Source organism: Alternaria triticimaculans (genome assembly GCF_023758025.1).
Source record: "Alternaria triticimaculans strain BMP 0046 chromosome Unknown scaffold_4, whole genome shotgun sequence".
Classification (NCBI taxonomy): Eukaryota; Fungi; Ascomycota; class Dothideomycetes; order Pleosporales; family Pleosporaceae; genus Alternaria; species Alternaria triticimaculans.
The window spans coordinates 2,111,319-2,122,651 of record NW_026055961.1 but is presented as its reverse complement, the minus strand read 5'-3'; the positions used below and the strand labels follow the sequence as shown (position 1 = coordinate 2,122,651).

The 11,333-nt window shown below is 52.2% G+C and overlaps 6 protein-coding genes across 6 annotated transcripts; 4 read left to right on the top strand and 2 right to left on the bottom strand.

Annotated features, from left to right (window-relative positions):
- Nucleotides 1–92: 92 nt before the first annotated feature.
- On the top strand, nucleotides 93–931 carry J4E78_004288 (uncharacterized protein; the record flags this gene model as incomplete). The annotated part of the gene is made up of 3 exons (XM_049364917.1): nucleotides 93–96; nucleotides 127–324; nucleotides 486–931. 3 exons carry the CDS (start codon nucleotides 93–95, stop codon nucleotides 929–931), a joined length of 648 nt encoding a protein of 215 aa, XP_049223995.1.
- A 532-nt stretch (nucleotides 932–1,463) lies between these two features.
- J4E78_004287 (uncharacterized protein) lies at nucleotides 1,464–1,771 on the top strand (the record flags this gene model as incomplete). Its single annotated transcript, XM_049364916.1, has 2 exons — nucleotides 1,464–1,667; nucleotides 1,748–1,771. 2 exons carry the CDS (start codon nucleotides 1,464–1,466, stop codon nucleotides 1,769–1,771), a joined length of 228 nt encoding a protein of 75 aa, XP_049223994.1.
- A 1,376-nt stretch (nucleotides 1,772–3,147) lies between these two features.
- On the bottom strand, nucleotides 3,148–3,933 carry J4E78_004286 (uncharacterized protein; the record flags this gene model as incomplete). The annotated part of the gene is made up of 2 exons (XM_049364915.1): nucleotides 3,148–3,181; nucleotides 3,281–3,933. 2 exons carry the CDS (start codon nucleotides 3,931–3,933, stop codon nucleotides 3,148–3,150), a joined length of 687 nt encoding a protein of 228 aa, XP_049223993.1.
- Nucleotides 3,934–6,469: 2,536 nt separating this feature from the next.
- On the bottom strand, nucleotides 6,470–7,312 carry J4E78_004285 (uncharacterized protein; the record flags this gene model as incomplete). The annotated part of the gene is made up of 2 exons (XM_049364914.1): nucleotides 6,470–7,157; nucleotides 7,206–7,312. The coding sequence occupies 2 exons, from the start codon at nucleotides 7,310–7,312 to the stop codon at nucleotides 6,470–6,472; spliced, it is 795 nt and encodes a 264-aa protein (XP_049223992.1).
- A 1,384-nt stretch (nucleotides 7,313–8,696) lies between these two features.
- On the top strand, nucleotides 8,697–9,577 carry J4E78_004284 (uncharacterized protein; the record flags this gene model as incomplete). Its single annotated transcript, XM_049364913.1, has 3 exons — nucleotides 8,697–8,726; nucleotides 8,775–8,922; nucleotides 8,973–9,577. The coding sequence occupies 3 exons, from the start codon at nucleotides 8,697–8,699 to the stop codon at nucleotides 9,575–9,577; spliced, it is 783 nt and encodes a 260-aa protein (XP_049223991.1).
- Nucleotides 9,578–9,952: 375 nt separating this feature from the next.
- J4E78_004283 (putative secondary metabolism biosynthetic enzyme) lies at nucleotides 9,953–10,988 on the top strand (the record flags this gene model as incomplete). Its single annotated transcript, XM_049364912.1, has 2 exons — nucleotides 9,953–10,214; nucleotides 10,327–10,988. The coding sequence occupies 2 exons, from the start codon at nucleotides 9,953–9,955 to the stop codon at nucleotides 10,986–10,988; spliced, it is 924 nt and encodes a 307-aa protein (XP_049223990.1).
- Between the last annotated feature and the right edge of the window lie 345 nt (nucleotides 10,989–11,333).

Here is an 11,333-nt window from a genome sequence, read left to right as displayed (position 1 = left end):
TAGAACAACTTCAAGCTGCTGGTAATCACGCACACCTGCTCTACGCCGAGATGACAAGGAATTCCGCTCGCCCAATGAAAATACCTTCAGATATGCGTCCGTCAGAGTTCCACACTCTCTTCACAGGCAAAAATCTGAGATGGGAGATTTTGGGCTTGATCATGGCGATTGCCGGCTCTAGTGCCCAGTTCACATCGCCTAACGACCCCCTCTTCACATTAGAAGATGGCAAGCAGATGAATAGAGAGGAGTTCATCGAGGACATAATGCATGCAACCAATACGTGTATCAACATCTGCCAAACACATGGCGCTGTCAATGAGCGTACGTATCATTCCTACGCAGACTTACCGTACACATTTTGATGGAAGCAGTCATGGTATGTCTCGTTTACATCAACCTGATGGTAGTCAGTAGCTTCTACGGGGACAACCGTACGTCACCCCTACATCCAGAAGACTAAATTACGATCGCTGACTCTCCAGATCATGCTACTTGGAGGCGCATGGGCGACAGTGTATCCGCGCTCTACGCTGCGGGAATCCACTGCGAGGCTTGCAACGTAGACGGTAGCAACGCAGAACCATTCTTCATGCGCGAATTTAGGAGACGACTCTACGCGGCGATATATTACGGCGACAAGACACTAGCGGTGTTCTACGGAAGGCCTCCAATGATGGGCTGGAGATACAGTGACCGCAAGATGTTGTTGGACATTAGCGATCGCGCTATGGCCTCGGACGATACTGAAGTACTCAATGCTGAGCTCTCGAAGCTCGACAGCGACGGTTGGAATACCGAATGTCATCTGCACCCTACTACTTTCGGTAGAATGCGATGCCAACTTGCTGTGTTCAAAGAGAGATTGTTAGAGCAAAGTCTTGCAGGCGAAAAGGATAGCGAAGTGGTGCGGAATGTCGAGTACGTCTAGAATTCCCATCCCTTTTTTACCCTCATCTAACAAGAGCAGAGCAATATCTGCCGAATGCGCCGAATGGTGGAGCTCATTACCGACTCACCTTCGCTATGATACATATACCGAAGAAGCTGCTTGGGTAGACCGCGGTCCTGGTCTGGCCATGCGACTGGTCGCCTACTACCTGGATTACCTGCACGTACATTTCCAAACACAACGCCTCCTTCATCGGATAACGCAACAAGCTCTGCCGGCATTGTTGGAAGTGTCTCTGAAGCTACTGGTGTCCTCACTCGTGGCTTCTAAGCCGCAAAACCGCATATACGAAACTCGTCGCCATTTCCCCACTGTCATTTTATTCTACTGTTCCCCAGCTGCTGGTGTATTGGCACTAGAGCTGCGGAGATGTACGATTGAGGGCGTACCACTGCCTAGCACAGTCTCCCGGGCCGACATAATCCGTAACCTTTCCGTGCTGACTTCATGTTTGGAATGGAGCGTTCTTCCCGGCGACGGCAATCTCAAGCTTTGCAACGAGCTCAACAAAATGCTCGCGCTGGTACTAGATGAGGTCCTCAACTACGAACCTCCAACCAAAGGCACACCAGATGCCGGTGACGATACCGCAGCTAATCTGACCGGGATGGGGCAGGGATTCTTCGACATGCCCATGACCGAGGGGCTGGAACCTATACCGACAGAGTCCTCCGACTTTCTGAACTGGCTAGACAATGCAACGTGGAATAATGCGGTAAGCTGAAGAGTCACATGCAGAGAAAATTTGCTGACCAATCCAGGACTTGTTCTGAGTGTAATCAATTGTGTTGACAGGACTGCAAAGCCTCGGCTAACTAAAACAAACCATCCAACGCCTCATACCCGAATCCCGGTATATTATGAAAATCCGACACAATGTACGCCTCAAACCGCTCTTCCAGCAACATAATTCCCAGAATCTAAACATGCGAACTATTCCACGCATCATTCCGAAACCCACATCCGGCAATCTTACTCCTCTAAAGGCGGTGAATCGTTCAAAGCCCGGAGAAGTACGCCGCTCTCGCAGCAGCTCTATTCTCACACTCATCGACTTTCTTTTGCGCTTCGTTGCTCGACTGCGACGTCGCTTCAGCAGCTGCTATCTGTATTAGCTAGAGTTCCAATCCATCAAAGGATGTATGAACATACGCTTTCGGTTCAGCAACTTTGTCAGAATACTTTTCGACGTTGATTTCGTTGAGACTAGGGAGTTCGCATCGGAAGATGAGTATGGAGGTGGTGCAGTGGTAGAATAGCGTGGCAGATCGCTTGGTGAGGTGGTGTTGGATTGAGAAGACATTGTGGTGGTACTTCGGTAGCAGTGACAAGTAGATGTCGTATTGATAGTGCTTGGAGATATCGAGAGGCTGAGACAGTTGACTTAATGTATGCGGCTGCTCTCGTTGACAAGTATGACTCTGCCATTGATGTTCCACATGTCTTCTTATATGCAGACTCGTCATATCACTACCGATCAGCTCGGAGACCCTATCAGGTTCGTCATTGCCCTTTCCAGCTGCTTCGGAATTCAACTTGACTCTTCCCCACTCAGCACAAGCCATGAACTGCATGCCTTACACATTTGGTGCAGCCCTCGGAGTACCTACTTGGCGGGCTTTGGTAAGCGAGTGCAAGCATCGTGGTGTCAGCGCTAGGCAACAGTGTTAGGCGTCCAATGCCGAATCGCGGCACTGAAGAACGTTGCATGCACAGATGTCAGGATACACGCGTCAGGTGTGTTTTGCAAAGTCTGACTGGTTTTCTTGATCTGGATTGTCTTTTTTTGTTTGCATGTATCCTTATGGCTGCATGGTGACTGAGAATCTTCGGAATGAAAATAGTGCCGATGATTTTGCCGGTAGGTTGGAGAGTATTAGCTTGACGTGTTTGCTCCGATGGAAAGGGCGGAGTCTAGAAGCCCATGACATTCAGAGGGCACATGCGACCACATGAGTCAGATCCAGGCATGTTAATGTTGACAATGTTCTTGGATGCGATAAATGCGATGGAGCTGTGGGAGGGCGTTTTCCCTATCACGCAGACTTTGATTCCACCTAGGCGGCTACAACGAATGTCATTTGTTGAATGCAACAGGTTTTGGCGCCTGTGTCAACTGCAAAGTATTTACACGAAGTTTCTACGGGCCTCCCTTGGACTGCATTCAAGCTAATCAGACACACTGCGAGTAGTAATCACCTCCGGCTTTGCAGGTAAGTCCTGAAGCACCTACACAGCGTTAGTAAAGGCCTATTTACACGTTTTCTCAGCTCATCCGACTTACAAGTTTTGCATCCAGTGAAACCATTTCCGCCGCATTGGCCGTACCTTGCAACAGAGCAAGCGCCAGAACCACCTCCATTCGTTGGCACAGCGGCGGCAGAGGTGGCTACTGCTGACGTCCTCATCGTGGTTGCAGTAGCTGTAGCAACTGGCGCTCCACCAGTAGCAGTGACAGCAGATCCAGCACTACCAGCAACGGCTTCTGTACCACCCGCGATGACTGCCGGACCGGGAGCGACGTACGAAGCGAGGTTCTGGTAGATGTTGATTTGGATACCGGGGTCGGTAGCCTTGTATGCTCCAGGGAACGATACGCCAGCGGGTGAAGAAGATCCACTACCAGTGACAGTGATCTGGTAGCAGGTGATGTAGAATTGGGCGCCGTTTGCACTGCCTGCAGCGTGTAGCGCAATAGCCTCCGCTCTCAGTAGATAATCTCCAGGGGCCAGGTTGGTGGGAATCTTCACATCCATCTTTCCACAGTTCTTGTTCAGATCCTTAGTACCCCAGTAATCATCCGAACCGCCACCGCCACCGCTGTTCTTCGCCCATGTATCCTGGAAGACCTTGAAGAAGGGGGTCGAACCGTCCGCTGTGGATGCGTCTGCAACCTTGGACATGTAGACCAGAACGGGGCCGTAGTGAGCCCCGCCGATGGCTTCGTTAGCGCATGAGCGGTCGCCGTTCTGCTGGTGCATCTCTACGGTGACGGTACCGCCAGCAGGAACGCTGCATTTCGAGGTTGCTGGACCGCGGTTGGCGTTGCAGCGGATGTCGTTACTTGCTACTGAGGTGACGGGGCTGTTGCCATTGGGTAATCTTGCGCACGTCGACTGGTGGATAGATGTCAGCGGTTGATACGAGACACTTGGGGGTACTTATCTGATCTACGCCGTTCACCCAAAGCTGCTGAAAAGTGGCATGAGAGGCTACCTGCGTTGCGAAGGCAGCAACGCCGGTCAAGATGATTGCACTCTTCATGATAAATGCTCTGCCGATGATCGGTGAATAAAGTGAATGCAAGTGTTGGACTGTTCTGGGATGGTATCGAATTGAACGCCTACCTATCGTCTCTTTATACTTGCCTCCTTATCCCCTAAGAAGTATACAACATGTTCGCTTACAGGTGGAGTGTAGCCCACGGTATCGATCTAGGCGACTACACCCCAAGAGGCAACATTCTAGAGTATGGCATCGTCGTGTGACTTGCGATTATATGAAAGCAAAGCTTGTCAGTGCCGTAACCCGGGTTCAGTTTTCCACGTGTAACGTCCTGCAGGTGGTGTGGAAATTAATCAGTGCGCCAAAGGCAGCCATTCAGTGTTGACTACACCGAAACTGGGCTCTAGATTCGTTTGACAGGTATGCTTTTGGGGGTGTCGTGCAGGCTTGCTTGCATATAATGCGTGTGCTACGAGCCACCGGATAAAGCTCCCGTCGGTTCGGTTGGGCGCAAGTCTTGTGAACGTATGGTAGCTTCTTCTTCGCATCTCTGCGGTTCGGGATCGAGAATCTCAACACTCGTAACGCGTATGTGCTGATTGGCAGTGGTAACCATGCTGTTCCTGTATATTGCAGCCCCAACACCTTCGGCAACTGAACGTTCGATTTTCACATTGAATTCGCGAGACCGTGATCTAGGGCGATCGGGCGAGACATCCAGGTCTTAGGGCGACGAGTTATCGAAAGCAATCTGTTTAGATGAAATTCGAGAAGCGACGCGTGCCGCGTTTGCGCATTTCCCAGATCCGGTTCTTCGGTTAGAAAGCTTGTTTTTCTCCTCTTCCCAATATGGCGTCGGAGGTGATAGAAGGCTTAAGTCCAGATGAAGTGACTGCCTGAGAAGTGCGTGCTCGGGTTGCAGTAGGTAGAGTGATGAGTCGGCACCTGGCTGGCTGCTGCCGATGTGGGGACCGCTAGCACGTTTGGGGCAGGGGCCCCGGGGGCGCGCACGACGCACACGAACCTCCGTCGTTCCTTCATCGCACATCCTTGGTCGACCATGGTGTATTTCTTTACACAGTCTTCGATACGGGTGCCGCAGTTCCTAGTCGTTATCGTCGATCGACCATCTTTCGACGTAGCAAAGTGGCCTCTATCACCTCTGTTGCCATCCCCGTGAGTACATTTTTCTTCATTCACGTACGTCGATGCCGTGCTCCATTCATGCCTCGATCTCTAATATGTGTTGGGTTGTGGTCTCTCTGATCTCTTTGTTGCTACATCATCCATCCCATGTATGCCCACGTGAGTATATCAGCAACCTTTGTCCCTCTTCTCAAGCCATCCTCTCGTCATGATCATAGCCTCGTCATCCTTCAGTCTTCACCATCTTTCTCTTCGTCAAACCTCTCGCTTCCCACAGGCCACACACGCACAGCCCGCCTTCACCCAGCAAAATAGCAAACGCCCACACTCACTTTCACCTCGCCTCCCCACCGGTCCAGCCATCTCCCTCCACCGCCTATTTTATACAGAGTATACCACGAACTCTCTCTCGCTATATAGTCCTAGATCTTCTACGTCCCTCCATCGACTCGGGATGGAAGACCTGATGATCGGCCGGAAACGTGCAGCATAGCAAAGGAGTGGGTAAGACCACCGCCAACGCTGGGTCGCTCCCAGCTATGTTGGAAGCCGCGGGTTCGAGTCGTGATAAAACCACTTCTACACTCCCCAAGGCGGCGTCCTGGTATGGCATCTTCGGAGCATGCCAGGATGCCGACTTGGGGAGTGTAGCGGAGTTTTCACCAGACACTTAATACCTCAAGGGTGTCTGTTCTTTTTTGCTCTTGCCTATGTAATTTTATGCCTTCTTTTACTTGCAATAGCGGAGAAAAGTCTGTGCTAAGATAGAAACACAATGCCAATTAGGTGCTCCTTGCATTAGTCTTAACGTAGGTATGTTGTCTACGTATCCTATGAGCTAAGCATATGTAGCAATCTACTTATCACTTCATAATATATACTAGAAGATAAGTCAACAACAGCGTTCTGTTATTGGACAAGTTATAGATATAGCACATAGTTATTAATTGCAGATTAATAAATAAACAGAATCAAGACAATAGAAGGAGAACAGTAGGTTGTCTTGAACATGTTCGGTCATTGATCATGTAGATGAATTCTTAATCTTCAGTAGCATGATGGTATGCTACTTATACATCCGCTTGGTGTTTTGAAGTCATCAAATTCGTGAAGATACTGCACCCCAAGTCTATACGTCACACCTTCTTAGTCCCTCTTGAGGGGTGTGAAGGTCTCGGCTATGCCCTCGTTTGTAATGATCATCATCTGAAGGCCATCACCAACCTCAATGTGCCTCTCCACGGCGCTCGTGAAGGCGTCCCGTACCAGGTCCTCGACGTGATCCCGCGGTAGCGGTTGTGCTTGCTTCGACTTGAGTTCGTGGCCTGTTCCGCTGCCTGGCTCGTACATGTTCTTGAAGTTGACCTGGTTGTCCAAGAAAGGCATAATGAGAGATGCCGCAGCGCCAGCCGCCCTGCACTGCTCCCTCTCGTAGCTGCCGACCGGGTCGTAGGAGTACAGCGCACCCTTGCCCTCCTCGTCCAGACCAGCCAGGATGGCATGTACGTAGTAGGGGAAGAAGCGCTTGTTGTAGAGGATGTGGCTGAGTCGTTGTGCGCAGGCGGAGACGGTCATGGGCTTTCCGTGCTGGTACTTGTACATCTTGACGATGGTGTCGAGACGCTCCTTCAGCGCATCACCGTCGGCGGCGAAACCGACCACTGACAGCACTATCCTGGCACCCTTGTTCTCTGGTCCCTCGCCGCCGATCTTGAAGAGCTTGGGTGCGTATCGTGTGTTGATGTTGTAGCCGGAAGTCGAGCGTGTGTCGCCTGCGAGGATGGCGAAGTCGGCGCCGGAGATGCCCAGTGTTGAGCCACCGTTGTCCGTGTAGCTGCATTGTGTTAGCGGTGCGTATGTTCAGCATGGCGAGCCAGCGTACGGGTAGAAGCCATGTTGCCGCTCGCCTGACGGAACAGTTGTGGGGGTCTGCTTGAACGAATAGCCTGGGCCGCCTTGCGGAGGTGCACCGGTGTAGAGAGCAGCCATCGTCGAGTTTTGGAGAGGCGGATTCGGGCGGGGTTGCAGAGGTACAGTCGGTATCGGAAGGGGGGGTGGGCTGTTGCGACGCTTCTGTTTGTTGGTGCTGGAGCTCTGGAGTTACGCAGCTCGAATGCCTGGAGCTTCCGCGCGCTAGTGTCTTGGCGCCCATGTAGTGAGAGCATGCATTTACCGTCTGTGGCGGGCATGCACAGCAAGCGTCTGGATCAAATGTCTTGGGGTGTACTTCATTTTGGTTGTGCGAACGCCGCATTCACAGTATTACTACAAGTCTTCTCAGTCTGTGCTATCTTCTCCCCTCACCTTCTCTCTCTAGACCTTGATCGTCTCCTCTTCGGCGACCTTGACCTGCGCTCTACTTTGCTCTTTGTGCCCTGATCGTCCTTGCCTCTATGTTCCAATTCCTTGCGCTTTCCCGTAGCAGAGCTTGACGCCGTGCCCGTTCCACTCGACGCGCCAGTCTTGGACGCGGACACAAACTCGAGAGCTTCTCTCGGTGCCTTGGATTTCTCTTGTTCTTTGGTCTTTGCGATGCGCTTCTGTGAAGCCCTCAATTCCTCGACATAGGCCCACTCCGGGAAGACTGCCGGTATCGCGACATCTTGTGGCAGTGTAGATGCATATGCGTCCTCTTCGCTGATTCCCGCAAAGCCCATCAGCTTCCGCATGTGTCCCGGATCGCGTAGCACGGACGAGCCTTCCAGGCGCTGGTTGAAATGCTGGCCCTTCTTCTTGAGCTCTAGAAATTGCGCAAACTTCTTCGTCGCTTTCTGTGGTGGTGATCCCGGCGGAGAAGGCGGTATATCGAAGTTCGGTACGGTAGGTAGAGTAAGGTTCTGAATCAGGGCACGTGTAGCTGTGTGTGGTGAGCCTGGCGCGGCTTCATTCGCGTTGGCATTGTCCTCCGGAGGCGGCGATACTGTCGGACCTTGCGCAGGGCCGCTCACCGGACCCGACGATGTAGGCGGCTGTTCGAGAGGCGCGGGAGCGGAGAGAGGCGCTGGGGTAGGCGCGACAGCTGCAGGAATGTTGGTCAACTCTATATTAGTAGCGATCCGAGCCCTCTGCACAGATTTGCGGGTCTCACCTCTGGCTTGGTCGCGGGCACGACGTCCTCGTCGTCACTGTCTGGGTAGTCGATTCCGAGCATTGTGAGTGCGCAATGCTGGTGGACGATCCTCTCGAATTGACCTCAATATGCGGAGCTTGGGCCAGCTCCATGTCTTGGCGGGCGAGCTGCGCAACCACCGACTGCCTGACGAGCGTCGTGACAACAACAACCTCACCTCTGAGCCCACTGCGACATAGCACTCTCTCCGAATCCCGAACAACACCGTCTCTGCAGTTCTGCATTTCAGTCGCCTCTTCCACTATGAACCACCTGCCGCAAGCTTGGGGTCGTGTATGTCTTCCGCCCGCCTCCAACAGCAACAGTACTAATGCATCGTAGCCCAGAGACGATGTATACGGCGCCTACGACCCTTCGCACTTCTCCGCTGCCGGCCCCAACCAGCACACCCAGAGCCCGATCGTCACGGGTACCTCAGTACTTGCGGCCAAGTTCAAGGACGGCGTAGTCATCGCCGCCGACAACCTGGGTATGGCACACTACTATAGGCAGTGAGGGTCTGGCTGACCATACATGTAGCTTCATACGGCTCCCTCGCTCGCTTCACCGACGTCAAGCGCCTACGAAAGTTCAATGACGAGGTCGTCGTGGGTTTCGGCGGCGATGTTTCCGATATGCAGTACCTGGACCGCCTACTCAACTCGCTCGACATCCGCGAGAACTACTCCTCCTCCGAAAACTCGCTGAATGCCAAGAACCTCCACACCTACCTCGCCAAAGTCATGTACAATCGCCGCTCAAAGTTCGATCCATTGTGGAACCACCTGCTCATCGTGGGCATGGACGGAGACAAGAAGCCCTTCCTCGCAAGCGCAGACCTTCTCGGTACCACCTTTTCATCACCATCGCTGGCCACTGGCTTCGGTGCACATCTCGCCCAGCCAATCCTAAGGACAATATTGCCAGATGAGGCTGCCGTGGAGAACGTCACAAGGGAGCAGGCGGTAGAGAAGATCAAGGAGTGCATGAAGGTTCTCTTCTACAGGGATGCCAGGAGTATGGACAAGTACTCGATTGCCGTCATTACCAAGGACGGCGTCGATCTCGATGAGAACGTGAAGCTGGAGAACCAGAGCTGGGCATTTGCCGACAGGATCAGGGGTTACGGCACCCAGGTTGTGTAGAGGGGAAATGATGTGCAAGACCGAACATAACGATCAAAAGCGCCAGCTCACTGAATAGCTGAGGCTTGAATGATAGACATGAATGAATGTACCAATACCGGTATGAGTTTGTCCTGTCTTCTGCTACTAGTATACTGCATGTCCGCGCACTATTACTAGATTCGGCCATCAAGACTCCATGCACATCGGCACTCAAGAGAGCCAACAAGGTTAGAGCTTCGTAAGCTAGAGCGGGGAAGCTCCGCGCAAGAACAACAAACCTGACGATCAGCACTATGAATTCTACGACTGGTTGTTCCTTATTTACATACTTATAAACGCCTTCGTCGGATCTCATTTACCGCTCCATCTCGCAGATTCCCACGCATTTGCATGATGGCCTCTTCACAAACCAAGAGGATAGTATTTACGGGTGGTTCTGGAGTCGCAGGACGCCATGTAATTGAAAAGCTGCTTACCTTCGGCCACGAGATACTCAACGTGGATGCAACGCCTCTGGATAATCCCAATGTACACACTCTAAAGGCCGATCTCACAGATGGAGCGCAAGCCTTCAACAGTCTGTCTTGCCACTTCAAGATTAGTGAACCCTTTATGGAGCCAGTCAAGACGCCAGATGCAGTCGTACATTTCGCTGGTACGTATCATTTTCCATCTCACTTCTAGACATCCTGCAAATAAGCAGGGAATCAGGAAAGATAACTTGACTTCAGCAACAAACTTTTGACAAGACTGACCCCACTCATCAGGCATCCCCCAACCCATGCGCCTCCCCGACAACGAAACCTACCGCATCAACACCCTAAGCTCCTACAATGTCATCGAGGCAGCATGCAAACTCGGCGTCAAGAAGATCATCCTCGCATCCAGCATAACCACCTACGGGATCACCTACGCCGAAGGCAACGTCTCCTACCCGCACTTTCCCCTCACAGAAACCAGTCCCACAAGCCCCATGGACGTCTACGCCACCAGTAAACTCTGCATGGAAACCACGGCCGCCTCCTTCGCCCGCCGCTTTCCCAGCGTAGACATCTACTGCCTGCGCATCTCCGCAGTTATAGAACCTGAAAACCACGCCAAGAAGTTCTCGGCGTATTTGACTCGGCCTCGGGATTTCAAGGTGCATGCGTGGAGTTATACCGATGCGCGCGATTTGGGGAACATGGTGCAGTGTTGTTTGAAGACGGATGGGTTGGGGTTCCAGATTTTTAATGCGGTCAATGATGAGATTACGGTGCCGGAGGAAGAAGGGAGCAGTGGGGAATGGTTGAGGAAGGCTTGTCCTGAGACGGAAGTGTTGGCCGGGTTGAGGGGAAGGGAGAGTCCGGTTTGTAATGCGAAGATGAAGGAGTTGTTGGGGTTTAGGGAGGAGTTTGCGTGGCGGAAGGTTTTGGGTAGAAAAGTATAAGCTTATGCCAGAAGAGAGATTCGACGCCAACGCTATTGGCTAAAGTAGAGCATGAAAGATGACAAGAGGGTTGTGTGTTTAGAGGTGGATCTGTTATGGATTCCAGAGGTATCCCCCGTGACATTCGATGTTGTTAGCACAATGTGTGTTCTAGCAAAGACATCTAAGAAACGACACCAACGGCAGTGCCAAAATCTATATCGATGATTTGTCCACGCCGGACTACAGAAGAAAGAGGTGAAACTCTTGTTGAACGTCATGATTAGCGGTCCACTGTGGTGAGGGACGACTGCGCCGGGCAGGACGGGGGAAGTAGGCGCAAAGTAAACGTCAACCCATGCAGAC